The sequence below is a fragment of the Dermacentor silvarum genome, chromosome 4 (genome assembly GCF_013339745.2).
Source record: "Dermacentor silvarum isolate Dsil-2018 chromosome 4, BIME_Dsil_1.4, whole genome shotgun sequence".
In the NCBI taxonomy this organism is placed as follows: domain Eukaryota; kingdom Metazoa; phylum Arthropoda; class Arachnida; order Ixodida; family Ixodidae; genus Dermacentor; species Dermacentor silvarum.
In genome coordinates, this window is record NC_051157.2 from 113862719 (window position 1) to 113888865 (window position 26147).

Below are 26147 nucleotides of genomic sequence, written 5' to 3' on the forward strand. Positions count from 1 at the left end.
TTTGGCGATGGCACATCGGACACACCGGTCCTTTACACCGACATGGCCCGGTACCCACAAGGACGTGCTGTGTGTCTGGTCGTACTAGATATCACAGGCGAGCCAATGGGGCCGTGAACTAAGGGCTCCACCCTATGGGGAAGTCGCCCCACCTCATGAACAATGTTTTCAATCACGAGGTTGTCGAGTATAATCAGTTTTTCGCCATTTCTTTCACTGCTTTAGCTAGTTAAGCCTTCAATGGCTGAAACCCAAATCCCCAATACAACTTGCACTTTCAGAACTGTCGAAACACTGCCTTTTGAGGTAAAAAAATAGCAGCACTATCACCCTTCAACAAAACTTATGCAAATTTCTTTTACGTTTACTGCAAACTTTTCCGTAAGATTGTTGCAGAATACCAGAAAATAATTGTCCACTCTTCAACCACTTTGCATCCAGGTAGAAAGGCCGATCAGACAGCCGTGGCTTTCAAATATGCAGCGTTCTGCAAAATTTGCCTTAGAAATCTCCATTCGTATACATGCCGAATTCTGCTTTCAGTAATTGCTACTGGACACCGCTCATTTCTAGAAATAGTGCCGACTGCTTATAATTGACACACAACACGTGGCTTATAAAATGGGTCCAGTACAGATCTATTGCATGGACCATAGAGTCTGGTGGGCAGCTTGGATGTAGCCCGATTTTCTGCAAGCAGTGGCACCTTTAAGAGTAAGGTCCAGAGAAATTTGATAAAGGAAAGAATGATGTCAACCCGAGCAAGTAGGCCTGCAAGAGTAGCTGAGCAAGCGTAGAATGACCAGACCCCACCAACGGCTGGCAGACAGCCAATGCATCCACATTTCCTTAGCTCAATTTTCTCGCGGCAAGCAGATCCACACTGGGTTCTATTCACAGGGCGACGATCGCAAGCATCATACCACAAGGTTCACCCAGCAGTCAACCACCAAGCATTCACAATGGCGACATCTTGAATGCCTGTTGTGTTTCCGACATATGCCTTCTACAACCACCTCCAAGATCAAACCAGACTTTTCCCCAGAATTTGAAATGCTGCACAGAGGGCAGCAATGAAATGGATTATGCAGGGTCCTGGGAGAATCTGGTACTAGGAAACACGCGAGAACTTAATGCCACACAAGTAATGACAAAAACTGTCACATGAAATGTAGTGTACCTGCAAAGGAACCACACAATACTCATAAATACTTTATTGCATTCTGCCAGCCAGCAATCTGAACGTACAAGTCCACACAAGAGGTTTGTAAACGAGGTTTATTTTCAATTTGGTTTGCAAGAGACTTGCGACAACATGTAAATACGCGAGCACAAAATAGTCTGTTTGAAAGGAAACTTTTATATAACAATTTCAAACCTCAGCTGACATACAGAGAAGGGAGAGGGGGTACACATGTGTCCTTAAAAAAGATTAAGCCACATCTAGATTACTGCTGCTTGCACTCTGCTGGAGGCTCCCCTTTCTTGGTGCTCTGTGAAGCAAAAGATATCACAACTGAAAACAAAACAGCACAAGTAATCAAAGTCAAGCCTACAGTGGGGGCTCAGGACAGCAAGCCATGCACAATATCCAAAGCTTGGTATTGGTACTGAAAGCCACTATCGTGCCAGTTTACTACAGATGGACACACAACCCTTCTAAACATGGAAGCCGTTAAAAAGGGCAGGTCAAGTCCCCCACAGTTAACCCACACAGCCTGAACAAAGGTTCACATTAAACTGCCTGAAAAGCAGAGTTCTGCCGAGGCCTGCATAAGCCCTTACAGGTGCTTTCCAGTGAAATTTCCACAGCGCTCTGGCACATATTGGGGGCTTCATGCCCCTGCTTTTTTGACATTTAATGTAACATCAGGATAATCGGAAGTGACAAGCAACAAAAGAATGTTGATGCCTCAACTGCACACGCAAAAAGAGACCAACATGAAAAGCGGCGCCTCCTGAGTGCCCCCACCGTCTGGTTTAATTAGTCATGATTGGCAAGCACTGCAAAACAAGCCGGAAGCTATGTTTTAGTTTGAGGAACTATTCTGCCCTGTGTGAGGCTTCCTTGTTTTGAAGACTTCTGTGAGCAGCTGTACAGTAGGCAAAAAGTGAGCATTAAAACGAGAGCACACACAAAGCATAAGTTTGCAGAGAAAGAATGAACTACTGAAGTTTTGTTAGGATTGTACCCCCACATATTACGCAGGCAAGCAACTCAAAATGGCTCTTGTAAGCACTAGTGCAAGCCACGTTACTAAGAACCCTAAAGGTGCACAAATATATGTCAAAATATTACACTGCACTCTATATTATTGCAGCACTTATGTGAATAATGCAAACCCAAGTTCTAATACAAAAAAAAAAAAATGCAGCTTACATTGGAATCTGCTTTCCCACAGCAGATTCCAAGTAGTCCCAGAGTACTACTACAACACGTTAATTCTGGACAAAGCCCTTTACCAGAAATACAAGAAACAAACCAAAAAACGCTACAAGTTGGCTGACATAAAGAAAGGTTTCTGCTGCAAATACAACATAGCGCTAAAATGTTTTAAAATGCACAATTTCAACAAAGTGCAATAACTAGCCCCAGAAAGCTACCCAGACGTATGCTCTAATCCTCTACAGTAAACTTTGTGCTACCATGCGGGATCCCAAATGTGGTGTATAGTATGCTTTTATTAACAAGCTGGTGCTTTCCAGTACTCAGTGCCACTGAATAAGTTCTCTAGGAAATCCCTAGGTATCATCCTTCCTGGCACAAATATCGTCAGCATCACAATATCACAGCAGATGCACACATATTACAAGCTTTGCCGATCTTAGCTTGGGAGAACACACCAACTGTCTGCCCTTAGACATGGTCTAAAAGAGGCAGACAAAAGGCAAGCAATGCCCGACGAGCTCTCTGCCCCCTTTGCATAAATACAAAACAATTTGGCAATGTTGCAATCCTCAAGTTGCAACGTCCAGCAGCACTGCAGTTATTGCTAATACATGCTTAAATAATCTTGTGCCTTACCCTGTCAAGTGATAACTATAAATATCAAACAAGCCTTAACACAAGCCTTAACCCTGCAGCCTTTTAGATGGAATTGTGCTTACCCCGAGCTCTAGAGTACTACATGTAGGACACACTTGGGACTGGATTGCTCCAACACACGGAACCTCCAGTACGGAGAATGTGCATCCCTCTAGAAGCTTGATGTACCTGTCAGTTTCTTTGAGAATTGGACACAAATCAAGTCCAACCACCAAGTGTCTGCAGGATACTATACAAACTGGCGGCGTATTTTATTTGTGGCACTGCCTCGTGTGCAATGTCAAAACGGGACAAATGCAGAAGGCAGTGAAATTTCAGATGCTGAAAGTTGTCCTATGGCCATTTCGCATGTTGATCTACGAATTCAGCTGCCACTACTAAACAGACCAGTGATGTTAAAATATTTTGTAGCAAAGCTGTTAATTCTAAAGGATAACTTTGTGCATTCAGAGGGATACAGATTGTGGAACTATTGCAAAACTAAAAGTCAAATTGGAATGCAACTAAAGCAATAGAGTACGTAATTTCCCTCAATATTTCCTGCAAATTACGAATATGTCATAGGGAGGTTGGTGGAGATGCAGCAAAGTATTTAGCACAGTTGTTTGCAAGTGGGGTACAATACACACACTCCCAAATAAACAGCATTACAATGCAACACATGTGCAGTCAAAGTGCAAGCAAGCAGAGAGGCTAGGCTCATGGCTACTGCAATGTGCAAAGCTGTAGCACTAACAAATACACTAGAAAACGACTCTTACCTTGGGCGCATAGTCTGGGTCGTTCTCATCATCTTCATCAAGGAACTCGTTCTGGTCATCATCTTCCTCATCATCCATGTCTTCTTCATCTTCATCATACTAAAACAAATGAATTGAAATCACTGAACCGCCAAAATGAAAATTCATGGCACACACACACCTCTGAAAACTAACGTAAATTAAAAACCAAATTGTGTTAAACCAAAAGGTGCAACGCAACAAATTTTTCTGGCATAGGAGTGACTAGCACTGTGCGCTACACATTTTTGCAATTCACTAAATCTATCCACAAAGCCCTATCAACTCCTTGTAGAGATTGAAGCTTTCTGCAAGGATATTCAAACGGAGTAAAACCCCCTTGATGTTAGGGTGGCCAAAATAAGCGGGCTCGACTGTACTACATGTAGGACACACTTGGGACTGGATTGCTCCAACACACGGAACCTCCAGTACGGAGAATGTGCGTCCCTCTAAAACTTTGATGTACCTGTCAGTTTCTTTGAGAATTGGACACAAATCAAGTCCAACCACCAAGTGTCTGCAGGATACTATACGAACTGGCGGCATAATTTTATTTGTGGCACTGCCTCATATGCAATAACAAAAAGGGACTAATGCAGAAGACAAAATTTACTGAAAAACCCACTAGCACCGTGTGCTACAAAATTTTGCAATCTGCTAAATCTATCCACCAAGACCCATTAAGTCCTTGTACAGCACCCTGTTTACTATGGATAAGTGCAAAAGCTCCAAACACCGTCCAACATAAAAGCAGCTTTTGAAAAGGAAATTGACTGATCTGGTTGAACATTCTTATGCAACACAGTGGCTCTGAATAAAGAATGTCGCAGAGAGGTTGCGGTGGCCAAATCTAACTCGCACCAGGAGTCCTTTATGTGTATATAAAGCATAAGCATAAGTTTTGCCAACTTCAAAATGCAGCTGCAATGGCCAGGAAATGAACAGTTGACTGTGTTCAGCAGAAAGCCACTGTGGCAGGTGCACAGATTGAAGCTTTCTGCAAGGATATTTGAACGTTAGAGTAGAACCCCCTTGATACATTTTTAACGAAATTGCGCAACGGAAAATGAAGAGAAAAATATAATAAAAAAACGTAACAGCTGGGAAAATGCAACAGTGAGGAAGGCCGCAAATCAGCACAGCTACGTCAGAAACAGCTGTGAACGACTGCCAGTACAGCTATTAGACGTCTCGGTGCTCATACTCTGACGGGGGACAGTGTGTGCGCACGTGTATAAGGGATACATACGATGTTTCGTAAGGATGGTCCCTCTTCCATTCATAACGTGCTTGAACACATAAAATGGCTTTAATGCAGTGAAGCCGACTCAAGACAACTGCCGATTCTGCACCCTTGTCAGCCCCAAAATAAATGTAGCCTGCGCTCGGTTCCTGGTAGGTTTTAACTGGCACAGTCTTTGCCAACTGCTCTGCGAAAGTTTTTTTTCCAATATGCTAGTGCTACATCGGTTGCTGGTTGCAATGTATACATTATTGCCTTCGTAGCAATGTGCGAAAGCGAATCTCCCCCTGCACTGCTAAAACGCAACTTGACCGTCGCGTTCAAATGCAACGTATCTAAGGGAGACATAATACATGGGAGGTTACAAGATTTAGGTCGGGACCACAAAAGTGCGACTTGGCAGCTGGAAAATGAAAAAGCACGGAACATAACGGGGTTTCACTGTACACACACGTAGCATCACCTACACTGGAGAACACAAATTACATGCCTTAAGATCCAAAAATTGCAGTTCTGGGGAACATCACTTCAGCAGGCTGTGTTGATCTACTTAAATTACGTGTGAAAGGCTCAAACAATTTTTAACTGCATATCTGCCAACATCAAAATTGGGGAAATGCACAAGTGAGGGTTGGGGCATCACCTGTTGCAATCTTTTCCCCAGTTGAAACACAAGACTGCCACGGTGCTTAACATGCCACTTTCACACCACATTTAGTGCAGCGCACAGTACTTCATTTGTGAGCACATCCGATTTGAAGCACTTTAGTTTGATGCATCACGAGACATTCCTTCCTCACAACAAGCCGGCTGTTATCAAAAATTGAAATATAGACAAGAGCTCAAGAAAAATTAAAATATGTGAAAAGGTGCTCCTTTGTCTAATACAGTCTTTGGCACAATTTCCATTGTCATCTGGCCACTATGGAACGAAAAGAGCGTTGCACATCTTTGTTGCTGTTTCAAACGTGCTAACTTTGCAAACATGCATTACTCCCGCCTCGGGGTGCAATATTAGCAAGCCTTGATTTGACTTTAGCACTTCACTCAAAAGTGGTGCGATATGATACGCAGAAGCGAACAAGAACATAGCAGCACGGCACCTTTTGGTTCCCGAGAACAAGTCAAACAATGCAACCGACAACTGTCGCTTAAAGCTTCATTCCCCAACTGTGGAATTCCAGTTCTCCAGACAACAGCAGATGCGATTCATTGCAAAGGTGGTTGCTTTCGTAAGCGCGTAACTTCACAAAACGAAAAGGCTTGCCTTTTCTTTTTTTTGCTGTTAAAATTGCATCTGTAAAGGCAGATGTGCTTTTAGTGCTTTGTAATAAGCGCATAGCAGAAAAACTTCACTGAACGGGACTCGGCCACTGCAGTCTGCGAACAGTGCGATAAAGTTGAAGCTACTATTGATGGGAGACCATCAAAACAAGTGAATGGCCAGTAGTCACCCAAGGATGCCTACAGGTCAGCTGCAATGATCGCCAGCATGCACCTCAGGTGTCCAGTACATGCCACTCATTGCATAATGAGGGAGTTAAACACGCCTAGTCCTGCATAACAAATGCCTTGTTGGACATCACTTGTGGGATGTCGCAAGTGACTAGCAGCCGTCCTCAAACGAACAAGGATCCAGACAGCTCCCAGGCGCAGTTTTTTTTCCCAACGACGAATGAGCGTGTTGATCAAATAAAGTATGGGAGGTTAGCATCCGTTTAAATTTAAGAATGTTGAAAGGTTGTTCAAGTGCCCGTGGTCTTCGCATGAAGCAAACAAAGTTACAATTTATACAATGGGGACCAAAATTTGAAACGCAGTAAAATGTCTCGTCCAATTTCTTTGATCGGTGTATGCACTGTGTCAAATACACTGACCGCAGACCAAGTTGCCACCATTCGAGTATTGCCTGTGTCCCCTCACTTTCGTTATCAAATTGGTTTCCTGACTTTCCATGTGCCGTACAGCCACTGCAACGCATTTCGTTGACTCGGCACCAAACCACAAATTTGGTCGCCAACAAGGTGCACCAATTAGGTTAGGCCTAGCCAGTGGGGGTGTCGGGCGGCATGCAGTTGTGGGAAGCTTGCCTTTGATATGTTCGTGCCCACAGATGATTACAGAGATTATGCATGCGATCACGCGCATGGTCTGAAGTGAGCAGCCCATCCGAAGCAGAGTTTGGTTTCTGAAGTGATTAGCCACAGCAACCACTGCGAATGCCTACCAAGTTGCGTACTAATGGCTACAGCGGACGAAATTAGCGGTATTCTTTTCAATATCGGGCGTATGAAACAACTTTTGCCGTGTTGACACAAGCTGACCACAGCCTAGCGAGGATCAAGCGACAATTGCAGTTGAATCTCGTGCGCGCAATGGAAGAAGGCGGGCGGAAGCGCGCTGTCTTTCGCACGCGAGGCATGGGGGGAGGCGAGGAAGGGGGTGGTTCTACTCCGGAGGCTGCTGCTTATGACGCGTGCACCGTATCTTGAAAGATGAAGTGTGAACAAAGTGGGCGCCGGCGCAAGCCTCACCCTCAAAGTAATCTGATGTGGACAAAGTGCGCCCCACGCCGGTAGCTTCGCATACGCTGTACTTTCAACGTTTGGTTCGCTAGCAGCTGCAGCCGCACTTCCTCACCCCAGCATTTCGACAGCGACTTTCCGTGGTCATCAAGCGCGATGTGTTCATGTTTACCTATGCGTGCATGACACCACGCCTGTTAATTTAGTAAATGAATGTTTACAATTTCACACAGCCGATAAAACTACCATCCTTACTTCGTATAGCTGTCTACTAATTTGCTATTGCAATCGATGCTTCGCCTTTTGGGCAAAAACAATTTTTTTAGTTTGGACGTTCGTCGCTCACTTTCTGCAATAACATTGTTAGACAGTGCGACCAAAGTTGCGAATATTACGGACTTTGGATAAAACAGACATGTTTCAGCAGATTATCAGGGCCCGTTGTAACGAGAGTTGACTGTACTATGTTCCGTGACAGTTGCCCCTTTCAAATATATGCTTCACTGCATAACATGGCTGTACTGTAGCAGAGCTGACTCCAGAACCACACCCAAGACACTTAGTGCAAATGACAATCGTGTACTTCCAGCATATCCGGAAGGGGCTTGACAGGCTTTTAACCTCAAGTACACATTTATTGTCTTCATAGCAATGTGCGAGAGTGACTGCCCCTGCAATGCTAAATTTACATGAACGAAGAGTTCAACCACATGAGGGAACATAACAAAATGGCGACATATCAAATGGGAACAAATAGATAAAAGTCAATGGGCTTTAGATTTGGACCTCAAAAACTAGGCCTAGCAGCCGGGAAACAGTGAGGAATGTATCAACAGGGTTCCATTGTATGTAGTAAAGAAAAGCCTACTTTCAGTTACAGCAGCCGACGGATATTCCGGACTTCATAGATGTACCGGCAGGTTTCCCATAGAGCTAATGCATTTTCGCGACCGAAATTTAGGATGAATCTAGGTGCCAATGTGCGATTTTCCGGACTAAATCGCTTGCTCCGAGCCACGCTACCCGATCTTGGAGGCCGCCATGTTGGATTTTCCGCTGGCTTGGCTTCCAGTGCCCCCCTGTATAACCTTCAAGATTAGTCAACTCACCTATCCTCTCGTCTCTGAGGTCATGCCCGCTCTTCCTTGGCCGACAAAACGTTCCAGAAAGCGGAACTTGTTTTTTTTTTTTTTTTGGGGGGGGGGGGGGGGGGGTCAGCTTGGCACTAACGTCATATCACTTAAGCGAAATCCGGGTTTTTAGTTTTATAAGCTTCGATTGCGCCGTACGCTGTGTGCGGGTGAAAGCTTGCGAGGGTCAGCCACAGAACACCCATGGTCAGCCAGCAACCGCAAACACATGCGAGAGAGGCAGGCGACCGGAGGCGCGCGCGGACTTCGTTCGCTCATGGGGCACTGGGGAGAAGGCGGCGGAGACGGTGGGGAGTTGCATTCAGCTCTTGCGGCTGCTGCCGACGGAGCTGCCGCGCAGGCACCGTATCTTGAAAGCGATCTGCCATGTGGCCGAAGTGTGCGCCCGCGATCTGCGAGGGGTACAAAGGACGTGCAGAGTGCCAGTAGCTTCATATGCGCTTTTTTTTTTCTTTTTCGGCGTTCGCGTTGCAGTGATAGAATAGACAGGGCGAAGGTCAATTTGCCCGCAGTCATTGAGCGAGATGTGTTCATGTAACATGTGCGCGCGTGACACTGTGCATATTTAGTTAGTAAGCGCATATTTACAATTTTATACGGCCGATAAAACTAACATCCTTACTTCGTATTGCTGTCTGTTAATTTGCTATCGCAATCGATGCTCCGCCTTTTGGGCGAAACTGCGACATTTTTCTTAAGCCGCTCTAAGCCTCAATATTTTTTTCTCTCGGTGAGGAAGGAAGGGGGCGAGTTTTTCAGGCTGCTCGATTTTTCGGTCCCCGCGAAGTTCAGAAAATCTGGTCGGCTACTATATTTCGCATATCCAATACCTTAATTCTGGTTTGACTAATGCAAATTCTGTAGTGTTCTCTGCACTGCTCAAAGTTGTTTATAAAGGTCAGCACAGCAATTTCATCCCCCCCAAAGAACAGCAATTGCAAGGAGTCCCACAAAATGCATGTTACGCTAAATGAAAATCATTTCCGATATGTGCAATGGCCGAGGACCTTTGAAAATCTCCGCGTTGAGCAGAGACTATACCAACCTCATCCTCCTGGAGGGCCTCTCCCGTGAAGTAGAGTACAGCACGAGGCACAATGCGTTCCTTGAGCACATGCCCGATCTCGAAGTCGGCAGCGAGCAGGGCCTGCGTGTCCTCGTCCAGCTGCTCGCCTGCCGCTTCACTCGGTGGGCTGAAGAAGTTGAAGAAAGAGTCCTTCTGCACAGTCTTGGTCACAAAACGCACTGTTCCCTTGCTCTTGTGCTTCTGCTTTTTCTTTAGCGTTTTCACCGTCACATTCTTGCCTTTCTTCCAGTCAATTGTACACCTGCGCAAGCACACGTACCAAAGTGAGCAGTAAGCACAAGGAAAAAAACTTGTGCATGCTGACTTACAAATGACTTTTGTAAACGGCAGATTATAAAAATACCACAAGAACCTGTACATTCCCCAATTACATGTACTCCAAATTCAACCTCATACTACATGTCGATCCAAACCAAAATGTCAGCCAAAAAGCAGGCAGGCCCGAAGTTTTGGTTCCGTTACTGCTACATGGCTATTATCATCCTCATTGTCCCCTAGCATACTGGAGGTGCCATCTAGACGTGGCATGGGTTTGGCCACCATAACATGCTGGCATAGCAAGCTAGTGTGCACCTCGGCAGCACCCGAGCAAAAGTACAAATCGCATGTATGCATTGTATTAATTTCTTCCCAGTAAAGCAGCAATATGTCAGGACAGCGAAAGCTGCACAATCTGCGGAGTGGTGGCACTGTTTGAAGACCGATTTCCTTCCAGATTTTGACGACAAACCACAAGTGCGACATTCTCAACTTCACATTAGTGATGTCACCACGAGGCCACATCACAAATGCAGATAGTGACAGCGTATCAACCACATGTGTGCATGTTGTAATTACTGCCACGCACAAACAAACGTGACAGCAAAATGAGGACAGCACATTTTTATGTTGCACTGTTGAAAAGGGGCAGATGAGGCCAGTATACGGAGCCCAACCACCTGACGCAGTGCGACTAACGCGATCAAAACAGTCCTCACGGCTGCTGGGGAGCAAGTGGACGCAGCTCTAATGCAATGCAGCCTTCAGCAATGCTTAAAGGGATACTAAAATTGAGACTTATGGATTGCACTCTGGAAATGTGTGAAGACACTTAATGTGAAGCATTTTTTGCCTAGTTTAGGCACTTTGAACCTATTTATGTAGCCTATTTCACCGTTGGTTTCTTGAACAGAGGATACGCCTGACATGACACGCACGAATGACATGACATCTCACTGCTGTCATCAGTGAAGTGAAGTTTAGTGTCATCACTAAAGCCATTGTGAAGACACAATGGCTTACTTTACACTAACATGTTCGCGTATATGGTGACTTAGAAAAGCCCAGAACGATGCTGGATAGCCAGCTGCCTGCAAAGTGCTATGCTTGAAGTCTACAGTGGAATCTCGATTATACGAATCTCACGGGGTCACCAAAAATATTCGTATTAGCCGAAATTCATATCATCGAAACACAATTAAAACTAGCTAAATTAAAGAGTCGGAGGTGAACTCGCTCAGGCACACCTATGTAAAAAGCATTTACAGTATAGACCACTTATAACGCAACCGTTTATAGTGCATAACTGGCTACAACGCGGCCTTTTCCGATTACCCTCCCATAGAACTCCATGTACAGTGGAATCTCGATGATACGATCACGGCTAATACGAATTTATCTGTGGTCCCGGCTGAGCCCTGTTAGTTTGCAACGTGCTAGAAAACGGTTGTTACAAATCGATTTTCGACCCGCGTCGGTTGATACGAATAAACGCCGCCCCACCGACGCCGCGAAAGAACAGTGCGCAGGCAAGTGCTTTCTCCCTTTCTCTTTTGGTGCGGAGGCCGCAACTGGGCGCGAAGAGTTTGAAGCGGTGGCGCTTTTGTGGCTTTTGTGCTTTTCCTCCTTTTCCGCGTGCCATCAGCCGGACGAAGTGGCTGCTGTGCTTCGGGCCGCGTTCTTTGTGTTTGCGCCATTTTGCCTAGTAGCAGCGAGCTATGTCTACCAAGATACGATCTCGGCTGATTCGCGCGGCCATACGCTGAGGCGCGGGAGCCTCCGTTGGCGCGTCTTCCGTCGACTGCGTTATCGGTGCCGATGGCACAGAGCGATTGTCTGTTTCGCTGCCGGAGTCACACGGTGCAAGATAGCGCGGCACATTCAGTTGGGTGCTCCTCCGCTTCTCCCGCTAATCGCCGTATTTTTCTTGCCGTAGGAGGCTTGCGCTTCCGTATTCCGAAGAGTGCTTCATCCAAAATTTCTCCAATGAGCGACGATCCATCACTAACCTGGGAGCTCTCGGTAATCCGAATTCTCCGTGTCAGGTGAAGACGCCGGCGTGGTTTATGAAGCAGACAACTGCGGTTGCCATCTTACCCCTGTCATAGCAGCAACCAATGGAGAGATGCCTTTCAGCACGGCAGCCAATCGGAGGCCCGCTTTCATCGGAGGGCCCATGTGACTACCTATAGCAGACCCGTGCTTCTTTTGTGTTCGTGCGTTTGTTACAAGATGGCGACGACCGACGAATTGAGAAGCGGAACGGCGAAACTTTGAGCTTTCAAACGATACTAAGATGGCGGCGGCGCTCGGTGGTGGGAAATAAGAGATATGTCTCGGTGAACTGCGGTGATTTTGTGCAATTTAAAGCTGTTTTCTCACCATGCGCACTGACGAATCAATCTTTTTTGGGCACTTTTAGTGCGTTTTCAGCCAAACTATTTTGATACAGCATTGCAGATACCGAAACGCGTGGTTTTCAAAAATCGATTTTTCTCGCAATTTTTGCGATCTGGTCTAGGGCCTTAATTTGGCTAGTTTTAATTGTGTTTCGATGATACGAATTTCGGCTAATATGAATTTTTTGTGACCCCATGAGATTCTTATCATCGAGACTCCACTGTATACGCATACCACTTACATTGCAGCCGCGCGAGACGAAATACCGGTCATAATGCGGCTTCCGCGGGAAAATCTCCCCGACAAGGGCGGTAGCGAGCACGCTTCTCAACGAGGTGCGCCCACCGATGGGAGAGGAGATCAACGAGGGCGATGCAGAGGATGAGCATTAGACTTGGAGCAACAGTCCAAGGGCGATAAAATCTCGCCGCGCGCCGTATGTGCGGGTGAAAGCGCGCGTGCGAGGGACGCGTGCCTTCGCGGACGCACAGCGTAGAGCAAACGCGACTTCCGTCGCGCAAAAGGAGGAAGGGGGGGGGGGGGCAACGCTGTGCTGCGGCACGAAATGCGTATCTTGCAACCTGGCGCAAGTGGAACTGGCGACGCAATCTTCCACGCGAAAAGAAGCAAAGCGGGAAGGCAGCGCCAAAGGGGGGGGGGAGGCTTTTACTCTGCCAACAAATGCGTTCGCGCCTGTGCCAGCTGTCGGTGTTGTTGCGCACACCGTATCTTGAAAGCGATCTCCACACGGCTCTGACCTTTGTATGCGCTGTGCTTATGCCACTCAGTTTCCGTTGAAGTGATAGACCGCACGAACGTTCGCTCGCTTCCCCACGCCTGTGTGGGGGAAAAGCACAAAAGCAACAAAAGCGCCACCGCTTCAAACTTCGCGCCCAGTCGCGGCCTCCGCGCTGTCCGGCGCCGCGTCCGCGCCTCCGCACCAAAAGAGAAAGGAGCGCCTAACTGCGTGCTGTTCTCTTTCGCGGCCGTCGGTGGGGCAGCGTTTATTCGTATCAACCGACGCGGGTTGAAAATCGATTCGTAACAACCGTTCTCTAGTACGTTGCAAAGTAATGGGGCTCGGCCGGGACCACAGAAAAAGTCGTATCATCCGGAAATTCGTAGTAGCCGTGATCGTATGATCGAGATTCCACTATTCTCATAGGATGCATGATCTGCCTAACTTTTGTCTCCCGATGTTTGGCGTTGGCACATGTTGCGTGGTGGCAGCAGCCAGCCACTGCTGTTGCCACAAGCTATGATAAGCAACTTCAGGAGTTGGCACAAGCACTTCTATGCTAGCATCATCCGAATGTGGATACCTCGAGTGAGAGGGGAGGTTGCTTCATGCTTTCTGGCTGGGTGCAGTACAATAGAACTTCATTGATACGATTCTGCGTAATACATTTCTCGGGATATGTTGGATGATACGATTTTCAGATATTACGCTTTATTTTCCGGTTCCCATGAAGATCGTATCAACGAAGTGCCACTGTACAGTCACCGACTTATTTTTCGGACTTGTTGGACATTACGGACTTCATAAATGCACCGTCAGGGTTCCCATAGAGATAATGGATTTTCGCAACAGATATTTCGAACTAAATCGCTCGTTTTGAGCCATGCTACCCGTTCCTGGAGACCGCCATGTTGAAGTTTCGCTGGCTTGCCCAGGCTTGGCTTCCAGTGGCCCACTGTATAGCCTCCAAGATTGGGAGGAGTACGAGAGCGCGCCCCATTTTCCCGTCTCGGAGGCCATAGCCGCTCTTCCTTAGCTGACCAAACGCTCTAGGGGACGGCACTATCGTGATAATCACTTTTTGCGAAGTTCGTATTTTATTACTTTTTTTTTTTAAAGTTCGTTTGCTATTTTGCACGTGGTGTGCTCACCTCGGAGCCGTGTGCGACTTCACATTTGTGCAATCGGCACCACCTCTTGTGCCTTCGCCAGAGCCAAGTGGTGTGAAGCGTAACCTTCGCGATCAGCTCCGGCAGCACGCTGTTACAGAGTTGGCAAGATTACACTTCTCCGCTGAGCTACGTACGGAATGGGAATGAATGAATGAAATCAACTTTATTGAAGGTCCTACCAAATGGGAAGGCCAGAGCAAATGACGCGCTGCCGGAGCTGATCGCGGAGGTCACGTGCGAAGTAATAGGGCTAATTTCTATTTAAATGGCGATCTCCGCTAACACAGTGACGCTCTTATCTCTGCATACAGTTGACGACGCCAGTCTTGCGCAAATCTGAGCAAATCTGATCACCTCCAAGCGTAGTACGAGGCAGGGCATTAAAGATTTTTTTTTTATGCGACTAAGCCTAATAAATTTTCTTTAGGGTGAAAGTTTTTCGGACTGTTCGATGTTTTGGTCCCCGTGAAGTCCGGAAAATCGGTTGGCGACTGCATATGCAGGTGCAGACTGGTGCAAGCAACCCTCACGCCCAATTTTTTTTGGCCTATTTGCAGACCTTTCTGGCAATCATGTCCAGTGGTTTCGTTTCTACACATGAAATGGGTGCACACACACACACTTGCACCACAATGGGGCGGTGCTGAAAATGATACACTTACCCCTTGCAGCCAACAATGTCTGGTCCTTCAAAGGACAGGGGGTCACTGTCGTCCACCTCACACTTAACTTCGTACGTTTTTGTGAGCACTGTGTTCGAGAAGAAGTCGTTGGGCTCGAAGTAAAATTCCAGAACAAAGCCCTGCAATAAAATCCATGCCAGCTCCGGTAAACCATCACTCCTCCACAGCACCAGAAAGTTCTTGGCGATTCACTCATTGTACATGCAAGAGCACACATGGCATTAGAATTTAAATTTGGGGCATTACAATTCACACCTTTGTAGTACTGACAATGACCATTGCCAAGGAGTGATTTAAACCCCGACAAAACCGACGAAATTGATCAAATTATCCAGTGGGTCAAACTAAACAAGATGCAGAAATTTTGTTTTCAAAAACCCTCCCGATTCACTAGGTAGTATATGCCGGATTCTAACACAATCAGTTTCTGTGTGTCGAAATTGGAAATCTAGCGTAGAGATAACTTTAAAGCTCCTAAACAAAGCAGAGAAACCTAATGTGCACCCGATCTTTTAGAAAAAAAAAATTCGGGCAAGCCCACGCCTATAGAGCATGGGTCATGCATGGCCCAGATGCACCAAGAGATAACAAAACCACCAGCATTCCTACGAACGTGTTGTGCCCTCTACTAGTTTACCAAGAAAGTGTTTCATCAGGCCAATTTTAGGACTGAAAGAATCAGTTTGGGCCCACAAAAAGCATGTGCACTGGCCGGCACCTTCGGTCGAGTTCAAATTAGCTGCAAGATCATTAACCAGTGTCGAATTTAATGCACGTCTGCTGTGCAGCCCATCCCAAGAACTCACAAGTGGGCCTGGAGGTTCCAGTGGGCGGACCTTGATGTCTATCAAGTGCTTCAGGATCTCCTCATCATGTTCCTGAAACGAAATTAGAAACAGCATATGAAAAATCTGTTCTTTCAGCATCTCCATGTGCTGTCGCAAGCACAGCCTTTCTTCATTTACTGCAGGCAAATAACCTGCACGACATTGATTGCCAGTTCCCTATCTAATGCAGCAAAGCTCCAAACAAAAATGGCTGTAAATGGTGCACTCCCTATCACAAATAAAATAAGCAAAACATTTAAGCTTGACGCAAGACAAGCTGTATGTCATGTTGCAGTTTCCAGATGTGTTAAACCTCAGCAAGAGCCAGCACAGATTCTGAAGGTGAGCCACACTGCCATCATGTCACACTTTTGCAATGCCAAAAATGTGACCAGTGTGTGATCTAGAGTGCACATCCATGCTGGTCTAGCAGCAACCTACAGTCAATCCTCGTTATAGTGAACATGGATATACAAAATTAATGGCTATACAGAACTCTTCCGTATAGCAACACCAGACAGACTTCCCTGTAGCACACACAGTTGTCGGTAGCAAGGCAGGAGGGAGCGACTAGCCTGCAAGCATATTTTCACATCCAATGGACTGAGCACCCAGCCTCTGAAATTGAGCAGTGCGTGCTGAAAATATTGGAGCCCTGGCTTCTAAATGTTGCTGGTTCCACTGGCATAACTGGTGTCTGTTGTGCATGAGTCAGCATAGTGAAAAATGCCAAGCAATGAGCTCCGATGTATGCGACCAAGTTAAGTCGATTTATTACAATTTTCAATTTTACGCAACGAATTACAGCTTTGCTAACTACTTTGTGATCTTTGAGCTGTTATAACCAGGTTTGGCTGTATAAGCGGTGCGAAGCTGTAAGGACAACAAGCAGCAACAGCAGTTTCCTACCCTAGCGAGAAAGTCTGTACATTTACAAATGCAGCAGAAAGGGCACAGCGACACAACTTGCCTTGAACACGAAAGAGTATTAATTACTGCTCGCAACACATTGTGAATGTCGCATGCACCACCTGCTCTTTGCTGCAGTGCAACCCCACACATCAAGCTGCCTGTATAGCAAATGTGAAACAACCACAAACTTTCAAGTCGGCTGCGACAAACTGTCTTGCAGGCACTTTAAAATACGACAACTCCCACACTCAGTACTATATATGCTTTTTAACCCCTTGATTAGCTGAAAAGTCTAATGGGTTTAAGTGCACTAACACATCAAAGCATGCACACAATTATCTTTAACACTGTAACTCCAATTATGAGCGTCGCATATTCCGAGCATTCCCAACACAATTACTGCTAACAATGAATCATGCAAACAAAAAATCCTGTCTTATATGCCAAAACCATCATAAATATGAGGCCCGACATAGTAAGGGATGAACTAATTATGACCGCCCGAGGTTCTCTAATGCGCACCTAATGCACGGTACAAGAGCGTTTTCACATTTCGCCCCCATCAAAATGCAGCAGTCACGGCCAAGATTCGATTCAGTGACCTCATGCTTAGCAGTGCAATGCTATAGCCCCCAACGGGTGGCATGTAATCAAGCACACAATACAAATAAAATGCTGTGCTAAATTTCAAACATCCTCACCTGAATCATGTCCACGACAAGGTCCAAGTTTTTCAGTGTTGTTAGCCAGAACTCTGGAATGCCACTCACGGTCTCTGGAAGGACAATTCAGAAAGAACAAAAGGATGCTCACAAGTCTGGCAGCATGCACAGAGTGTCCACGCAAAAAGGCACTTGTACAAGAGCACTGCTGGGCAGACGTGCTCTACTCACCCTCTTTCTTCTCATCTCCTTTCTCGTTGATGTCTGCCTTCTTCACACCTTCCTGCGCAGCACAAGAGGGGGTTATTAGCCAAGGCATAAGCAAGTAAGCGGATGGAAACCACATGTTACAAAATCTCACCGTAATCTCATCTTCCTCCTTGTCAGAGTCTGTCTGGAAGTCGCACTCTTCATCTGTTGGTTCCACCTTGCCCATTGTAATTTGGTGCCTCTGCATTACAGCAAGACAAGGTTGCTATCAAATATAGTCTGTATGAGAAATAAAAGGCCGCCTGAAATTCGGTGACTGTCACATTTTCACATTAACAGCAAGGACTATGCTCAAATGGTTAAAAGGGGCACTTCACCCACTGATGATTAATCGACAGAGACTACTGAAGTCAGTGCCCTATAGCTCGAAATTTTCTCAGACCTCAACGCTGCATTGGAGACGCACCTTTTCATAGAAAGGCTGGTACAACTTGTGGTACTTGCACTCCAACGCATAAACCTCCATGTGGAACTGGGCTTCAACCTTGGCACACTCAACGTGCAGCTTCTTGAGGGCCTTGATGCGCCGCTTCACACAGGCCGGGAGGCTACACGACAGATTTAAATAAGCGGCATCGTTAGGCAGGAAGACTGACAGAAAGAAAAAAAAGCTAGATGCATTTGGCAAAAATTTATTACCATGACAAAAAATAACCCTCAAGCTGACTACCAGAATGAAGAATTCAATTTTACACTAAAAGGTGGAGAGGGGGGGACTCTGAAATTTAGCATGAGGGGGCATCGTGGTAACAAGAAATGGGAAATAATGTTTTGCAAACCATCTTTATCTTCTAGCTCCTATATAAGCAGTTTCTCACGACCAGTAGATCAGAACTTAAAGTTAAAACCAATAAACCAGTCATCAAAAACAAGCTGCGAGGTCAACATGGCAAGCATGATACTACAAGCACCAAGTCTACCATTTATTTTCCATGCAAGACAGCTTGATATCGGTGCGACTAAGTTCAGCCAAGATCCCTTTACATATATGCTAGATCAAAGTTTCCAGGCGAAACATGTAGGAAACACTCGGAACCGGATTGATCCAACATACGGAACCTCCAGTACGGAGAAATGTGCGTCCCACTAGAATTGATGTACCTGTCAGTTTCTTTGAGAATTGGACATGAATAAGGTCCAACCACCAAGTGTCTGCAGGATTTATGAACTTGCATAACCTTAATTCAGCTACCAGTTGGCAACCTATGCAGGTGGCATGCTGTGTATTTGTGAAGCCTTAACTCTCCTTACCACAGAGAAATTGGCCGTTTTTTGTATGTTTGAGTTAGGAATTTTTTGTGCAACAGCCAATAAGTGCCTTCAAATAGTTATTTGAATACAAAGAATGTTATTTGCATAAAAAAATTCTTAAACAAAAAACCCCTAAAATTTTGAGAAACATTTCAGTAAGAAGTAAGATCTCTAGCAAAATTTGTTTAGAGAAATTCCAAAATATACAAATTGCTGATATATCTCTCTTATGAGTGCATATGCCTATGCTTCCACAAATGCAGCTCGCGCAGCAACAAAATGGCTTGGCAGACTAATCATTTGCTAGATTACGATTATGTTTCTTGAACATGCTAAATTTGAACAGGAACAGAAAGCACACTAATAGCTGAAATGTTTGCTAAATGCAGCAGGCTTTGCAAGGTTTAGTCTTTTGGCCGAACTATTGATTGGGTCACATTGCATGCCAACCTAATAAAGCATTGGCAGGCAGTGGGGATACAAAGCTGCTTGTGCACAAACACATCAAAAACAAAGCAAGCTAACACACGCACCTGCTATCAACCAAAACTTATCCACGAAGACAGAATACGAGAACCTACGTGTGAAAAGCTGGCCAACCCAACTCACCTTTCTATGTAGCCGGAACTTGAGCCAACCATAACACCAAGTTTTGACTGTAGCGCTGCTAGCACCTTAGGGTCTTTCATCATCTCTGCAGTCAACCGTGCTGAAAGATCGCATAAAAAGGGGAGAAGCTAGTAAACACAAGAGAACAAGCCTGCATGGCAGTGGTACTGACAGGAGCAACATAGTACGTAGTCTTTAATCTGCGCTTTCACAAGCACTGCCAGTGATCACGTCAAATCAATAGCAATGCACAGCAACCTCAGCACAATTGCTCGTCAGTGCAGAGCCCAACACTGGCCCCAAATTACTAGAGAAGGCACCCTATGATATGTCGGGATGGCATAACGTGCTACTGGCTCTGGTAGCAACATGCTCATCAAGAGCGTGCACTTAAGGCTAAATTCACAAGCTGGACCAAACTCCATGGACAAGCATGTCGCGTCTCGGTGCCATAAGATCGTGCCACACCGTGCCTTGTTTGTAAACTGAATCTCAATCCATTCCAGTGTGAATCCAACAAAACTGTCACTGCTGAATATACTCGTATTTTAACTTGGCAGTGATTGGATAACTAGCAATAAAGGACAATACATGGAGCTTGGGAAGTAGAGCAAACAAAATTTGTGACCTAATATGGGTCAGGCAGGCCACTATTGTGGAGATGTTGGGGTTCAGGTAATTGAATCGCACACAAGTGTGACATGCAACAACAAAACCTAATGATCGATGTGTCACCATGCCACACAAATTTAACGAACACCTAAGTGTGAGGAAGGGGACCAAACCAACCACGGCTTTACCAATCATCAGCCGTTGCAAGAACAGCTACACAAGCTGCCAGACATTAACTGAGCCCAAAGGGCATTTTTCCGGTATACGTGCACGATATTGAACATTCCATGCCTGCACGAGGACGAAGAGAAAAAAATGCCCTGCTGCCCTTACCAGTCTGCGAAGCCGAGAGCTCACCTCCTTTCTTCTTTTCACCCTCCTCCACATCCTCAATGTCAGCATCATTGCCCTCGCCAGCCTCCAGTTCCCTGAGGAAGAGGATGACAGATGAGACTTGGCCAAGCCAACACCAAGTAAGGTCGTGCACTGAGCAAAATGCCCCTTTTCTAAGTGCCAGAAGCCCATACCCATGCAACACCACAGCAACTTGTAGGCCCATGCACATGTGCACTCCATATGTCACTCTCCTTACCACAGAGAAATTGGCCGTTTTTTGTATGTTTGAGTTAGGAATTTTTTGTGCAACAGCCAATAAGTGCCTTCAAATAGTTATTTGAATACAAAGAATGTTATTTGCATAAAAAAAGTCTTAAACAAAAAACCCCTAAAATTTTGAGAAACATTTCTCAAAATTTCTCAAACTTCTCAATGAAGCTTCCTGAAATACAGGAAGCTTCATTGATTTTGAAGTTACAACTGTTTGCGCAACAGGATTAAAGTTGTCAAAGCTTTGCAACTACTAAGGGGCAAACAAGCTTTATGAAGACATCACACTAGTAGGATTTCTGTTCACATCGCGTGAATTGCTACGACTACAGGTCCACAAGATGGTGAGGGATGAAGTGATCAACAGAGGCTCAATAAGGGACGTGTTTGGAGCTCGACAAAGACAAATCCCCTTGTCGAAACGGTTCCAGACCTTGCTTGAACTCTGTTTATCAGAACTGTACAGGAATACTAGTTGGTGACAGCGAAGAATACCAATTTCACCTATTACACCTATTAAACCACACTGAATCCACCCTCTGCACCTGCATGCTTCAAAACAGTTCCCATGAGACATCAATTTTATCAGTTATCAGACAGCGGTTAGCCTCCGCCATCATGTGATACAGATGAGTGAACCCATCCAATTTTTTGACAGCAGTGCATTTGCCACTGCATTTAGAGGCTGTCACTAACCTAAGGTGCAAGCAACTATAGAAACTGTCATGAAGCAAGAAAAGCTTAAGGTATGTCACCACCTTTTTCGAATTTTTTTTTTATAGTTTTGACCATCAAATCTTTAATTCACATTGACCTTATAAATGACCATTTTAAATGATACTCAAAAGCAAAAAAGAGTGAAAAAAAAAAATCGTACTGGCATTTGTTATTGACAAAAAATTGCCCAAACTTGGCTGTTGCACGAACATTCACAACTAGCGAATGGAGTGCAGGGATTGTAAACTTTTTGGCACAGAGGTAGCCAACTAACTAGGATCTTTGCCATCCGATAATTTGAAATCAAGTTATAGTAAAAATAACAAAGAAAACAAAAATTACCATTCTTTTTCATTAATCCTAGTTCATTGCACAGGCTATTAATAAAGGAACGAGCGTGCAAACTTTCATTGAAAGCTTCATTGATTTTGAAGTTACAACTGTTTGCGCAACAGGATTAAAGTTTTTCAATCCTTGTACAAACAAGATCATCACGCCCTAGAAAGTTAAAATCCACTAGGTTCACAGCTACGGCCCTTCTCAGTTGCCACGAGCTTTGTTTTGGCTTTTGTTGCACCCCGTCTTTTCTTGCCGACATATTTTGCCTCACCCGTCGATTGCCGCTGGGCCTTCACACGGTTCTGGTCACTGGTGCCACATGCTACGAGCGTGTGATGGCCAGGTTCGATGCCCGCTTCCCTCAAAAAAAAAAAAAAAAAAAAAAAACTTGTGCTTCTGTTGCCATCAATGAAGTGGCACACAGCATCACATAAGCCAAAAAGTAGGATGGGCAGGCTCACGCGGACGTCTTTGGGTACCCGTTGCCAAGTCAACCGTTGAAACTCTCGTTACATTTTGGGATTTTCCATACAGGCACTTCTTTAAAGAGCTCATCCGTACAAAGGTCAGCATAAACTGGCTTCACTTTCGTTTGAAACTTTTTTCGATTGTTTTCCATTTTTTCAAAAGTTTTGATTGAAACTTGTTTCAATCGTCTTGAACTTCGCCATGCCTTCTTGTAAAAACCTTCAGCCTATGTTATTACTGTTGCAACTAAAAAAATTGCTATAAAAATGATGATCCCGGTAGCATTCACAGCGGCAGCATAAAGCGCGTGCAACGTAAACAGAGTCGCACTTTAAACACTTGTAGCGTCATGGATCCCTCTTATGGAAATTTAAAGCAATGTTTAAAAAAAAAAAGAAGCCTTACAAATTGTCTTTGAATAAGCTTTTACGTATCGGACTAAAACATAACAGAAAATTTTCAGTATATGCCGCTGATTTTCGCCGAGTTATCAGTTTCTGTTACCACACAATTGTTTCGGTTTCAGAACAGTTCACCAGCTGTTAGTAAGTTGGCTATAACTTTGAACTAAATAAGATAACATAATTCTTTCTGCAGAACATTTTTGAATGTTTGGGCATTCTTGAAACCTAAAAAAGAAAAAAAAAAAGTATTTTTTTTTCTTACACGCTTTTTCAAAGGTGGTGACATACCTTAAGTTGGTGCTCTAGCATTTCTGTTAATATTTGTGACCAACCACAGCCCAACTACCTTTTTACATACAGTGCACAAGTGCTAGTGACGACTACAATGCTTTTAAATGATGTTTTACTTTTAAATCTGTACAGCTGTACTTGCAAGATGGCAAGGCATTTCTGGTCACGGTTACCTTCACTACCACAAACTGTAGACCATCCAGGGTATTAAAGTGTCTTGGTTCCCACTTTAATACCTCGAGTATATACACCAACTAACCCAACTGTCCACCTTTCTGCAATGCAAATATGTGATCTATGCTAGACTAACCACTTGGCTGTTAACACGGGAGGTGATTAAGTGACTTCAGTGCATATTTCTAGCAAATTAATTATGACAAGCGGAATAGTAAAGCTTGGTTCAAGCTAAGAACATGACTGCTTATGCAAATATTCTGGGCATTACAGCGTTCAAGAAGATGGAAATACACTAAACCAGAGCTGCTTACCCTCCCACTTCATAGCTACGTACAACTTGCTGCGAAAATGGGTTCTCAAGGCTCAAATTCTGGAGACGAAAGGTGCACCACATAACACTGCAATCGACGAGACCGGCACCTTTTCAAGGCAACCATGATGTCTGAACATTTAAACAACTTTACACTGCTTTTGGACATGCCCCACAACACCGGCAATGACAACGTGTCTGCAAAGAAATCCAAGTCGGATGGCCGTTCCCGGCAGTAGTGGGGGGCGCGGCTTCGTGCAATCCAACAAAACGAGAAAATAGGGAAATGAAAATAATCCGTTACAAAACACGGACCTTAAGTGCGCTATAACGTACAGACGCAGACGTGCTTTTGTTCGTTACCCTAGACAGAATGTTTCTTAAACACAAGCCGCCGGCGTACGAAACAAAGAACTATCTTCGTAAACGATGCCACGGTCAGGCTACACGTTAAAGAGGTGTGCGTCGCTCTAATGGCTTTCGGCTGGTCACCAGGAGGTTAAAAAAAGGAAAAGCGACCAACGGTCGCATGGGGCGGCCCCCACAAAGAAGCCGCAATAAAAAGCCAACCGACGTCTTGTTTTTTTCATTCAGTCTCGCCGCGCGTCGTGAACGAAGGTCCGTGAACTCACCGAGTAGGCTCAGCCATTGTGAAATAAGTTCTGCAAAAGAAAGAAAAAGCAAACGAGAATGACGCTCAGGAACACAGGGAAGCCAAGGGCTCAAGAGGAAGAAAACTCGGCGCGGATTTGTCTCGCACTCGTCTTTCTCGAAGTAGTACGTAGTAGCATTAATCGCGGCGCGGCGCGGTGACGTAACTTGACACAGCAGCCGAGCGGCGCCTGGCACAAGTCGCGACGACGCCGGCCCGACAAGAGCGGCGGGAAGTCAGAAAAAGACGAGTGACAGATCGTTCTAGAGAAACACTTCGCAACTGACGCAGTGCTATAACTAAAGACGGAAATGATAGCCGAGGTTTTCATACTCGTGGCCGACTGGAGAAAAAAAAAAAAAAAAAAAGCTCGCTCGAATACGCCGGTGCGACACTTGCCAAGACGCGCCTACGACGTAACTCCACGTGGTGAAAAAGCAAAGGCGAGGTTAAGTCCGAAGCTTTCTCGCACTGTCAGATAAAAGAACGACGACCTTTCTCGACACGAATGAAATAAAAAGGGCGTAGTTTTAGATGTCGTTCTGCGCTACGCAAGCCAGTCACACGCGCGGCTCGAACGAGAGTTGAAATCGGCGCACGAATGAGTCGCAGTCGTCATTCCATGACCGTGAAGGCATAGGTACACGACCGTGAACCTTTCCGAGTGTTCTCATCCGCTACACAATAGGCAGAACACCGGGCGGGCAAACGAAAAGAAAAGCGCACGAGAAGAAAGAAAAGCAAACCAATGCGCGGACGGTGGAACAGCTATTCGCTTTGTAGCGCGATTTGCCGCGCTCCGTTAGGGTTCGCTCCATTGAAACTTGCTGACCTCAGAAATATTGCATCGGGCGCTAGCTGCGACAGACCGAGCACACAATATGTGGAAAGAACGACAACCTGGCGCGATGGGGACGTCAAAAAGGAGAACGGAGAGAGGCGAGAGATTTCGCCCAACTTACACAGTCGGCGCAGAGACGACAAAAGACGCCGGCCTCCCTCGTCGAGATTAAAAGGAGACCACGAGGCGCAATGGCGGTATTTAACTGGTCAGGGATTGGACGCACATCAACAAGACGCCACGGGCAAGATAACCGCCGTACGAAATTTTCGCGAGAAAAACGGCGACAATTTTTATTGGAGCAATCTCACTGTAGAAATGAATGCGCTAAAATAATTATTTATTTAAAAGAGGGCGTGCGAGCATGGCAGGAGTCACGTGACGTCATCCGGTTGCGGTTTCTTGTCTGATGCGCAGCGCGTTCAACACGACACGTGCTTCACTGCTAAACCAAGTTTGTCGGTGATTGTTTTTTTCTTTTTGGTTATATTAGGTTAGACGGCAACTGAATTAGTAACAAGCGCTCCGTTAGAGTAACTAGATTCTGTATCAGATTTATTCCGTACAGTATGTCCAGGTTAATCATGAGGTTAATGTTACGGCTGCTAAGCGGTCCAATCCTCTCATCTGGGATTGTTCTCAACCTCCTTGCTTACACAGGAAATAAACATTATTATCAGTGGGTCCGTTTAAATTGGGATAAAATGGCTAGTAGGCGAGCTGTTTCTCGCAGTAGGAGCTTTTGGAGGACATAGAGGTGTTCTAGACTGATTCTCTTGCGAAACCAGTTTACGTGATAAAAGGCGCTTCAGTAAAAAGCTGTTCCCAACGTTGAGATTGTATAAAATTGGCGTAACTTGAGATGGCGCCTGTCATTACATGGCGTTAGTTTTTCCATCTCGGAACAAATCAGTGAGGCCTTTATGTGTTTGCTTGCACGATGGCAGGTAATGGGTTGTAAATTTGAATAAAGCTTCAGGAAAAATGACATCAGCCAGGTTTTTCAATGTCTCGCAACTTTCTTGGCCCTACTTTTTTCCCATTTTCTTTCGTTCTAGTGTACATACCAAAGCCAGAAGAAATGAAACTCCTTCCAAACAGCAAAATCACATT

At 45.3% G+C, this 26147-nt stretch overlaps 1 protein-coding gene across 7 annotated transcripts; it reads right to left on the reverse strand.

Annotated features, from left to right (window-relative positions):
* Positions 1 to 1261: 1261 nt before the first annotated feature.
* Positions 1262 to 25212, reverse strand: LOC119450518 (nucleosome assembly protein 1-like 1-B). 7 transcript variants are annotated; one of them, XM_037714000.2, is made up of 13 exons: positions 25156 to 25212; positions 24174 to 24203; positions 20563 to 20657; positions 19618 to 19717; positions 18164 to 18305; positions 17849 to 17938; positions 17719 to 17770; positions 17527 to 17600; positions 15893 to 15964; positions 15066 to 15205; positions 9793 to 10075; positions 3808 to 3906; positions 1262 to 1493 (listed from the first exon to the last, which is right to left on the reverse strand). In XM_037714000.2, exons 2-13 carry the CDS (start codon positions 24188 to 24190, stop codon positions 1449 to 1451), a joined length of 1209 nt encoding a protein of 402 aa, XP_037569928.1. In that variant the 5' UTR covers positions 24191 to 24203; positions 25156 to 25212; the 3' UTR covers positions 1262 to 1448. The 7 variants fall into 7 exon arrangements, with proteins under 7 accessions (XP_037569928.1, XP_037569930.1, XP_037569929.1 ...); XM_037714002.2 differs by having other exon boundaries at positions 20587 to 20657; positions 25156 to 25172; XM_037714001.2 differs by having other exon boundaries at positions 25026 to 25156.
* Positions 25213 to 26147: the final 935 nt, after the last annotated feature.

What these genes read in the sequence shown, in the direction of transcription:
- LOC119450518 (XM_049665932.1), bottom strand. Translation starts at nt 24,812, where the DNA reads ATGACGACTGCGACTCATTC. An exon ending in GCTCTCGGCTTCGCAGACTG is followed by an intron (nt 19,718 to 20,562) that starts GTAAGGGCAGCA and finishes GCGATCTTTCAG; the next exon opens with CACGGTTGACTGCAGAGATG. An exon ending in AGGAGATGAGAAGAAAGAGG is followed by an intron (nt 17,601 to 17,718) that starts GTGAGTAGAGCA and finishes TTGTCCTTCCAG; the next exon opens with AGACCGTGAGTGGCATTCCA.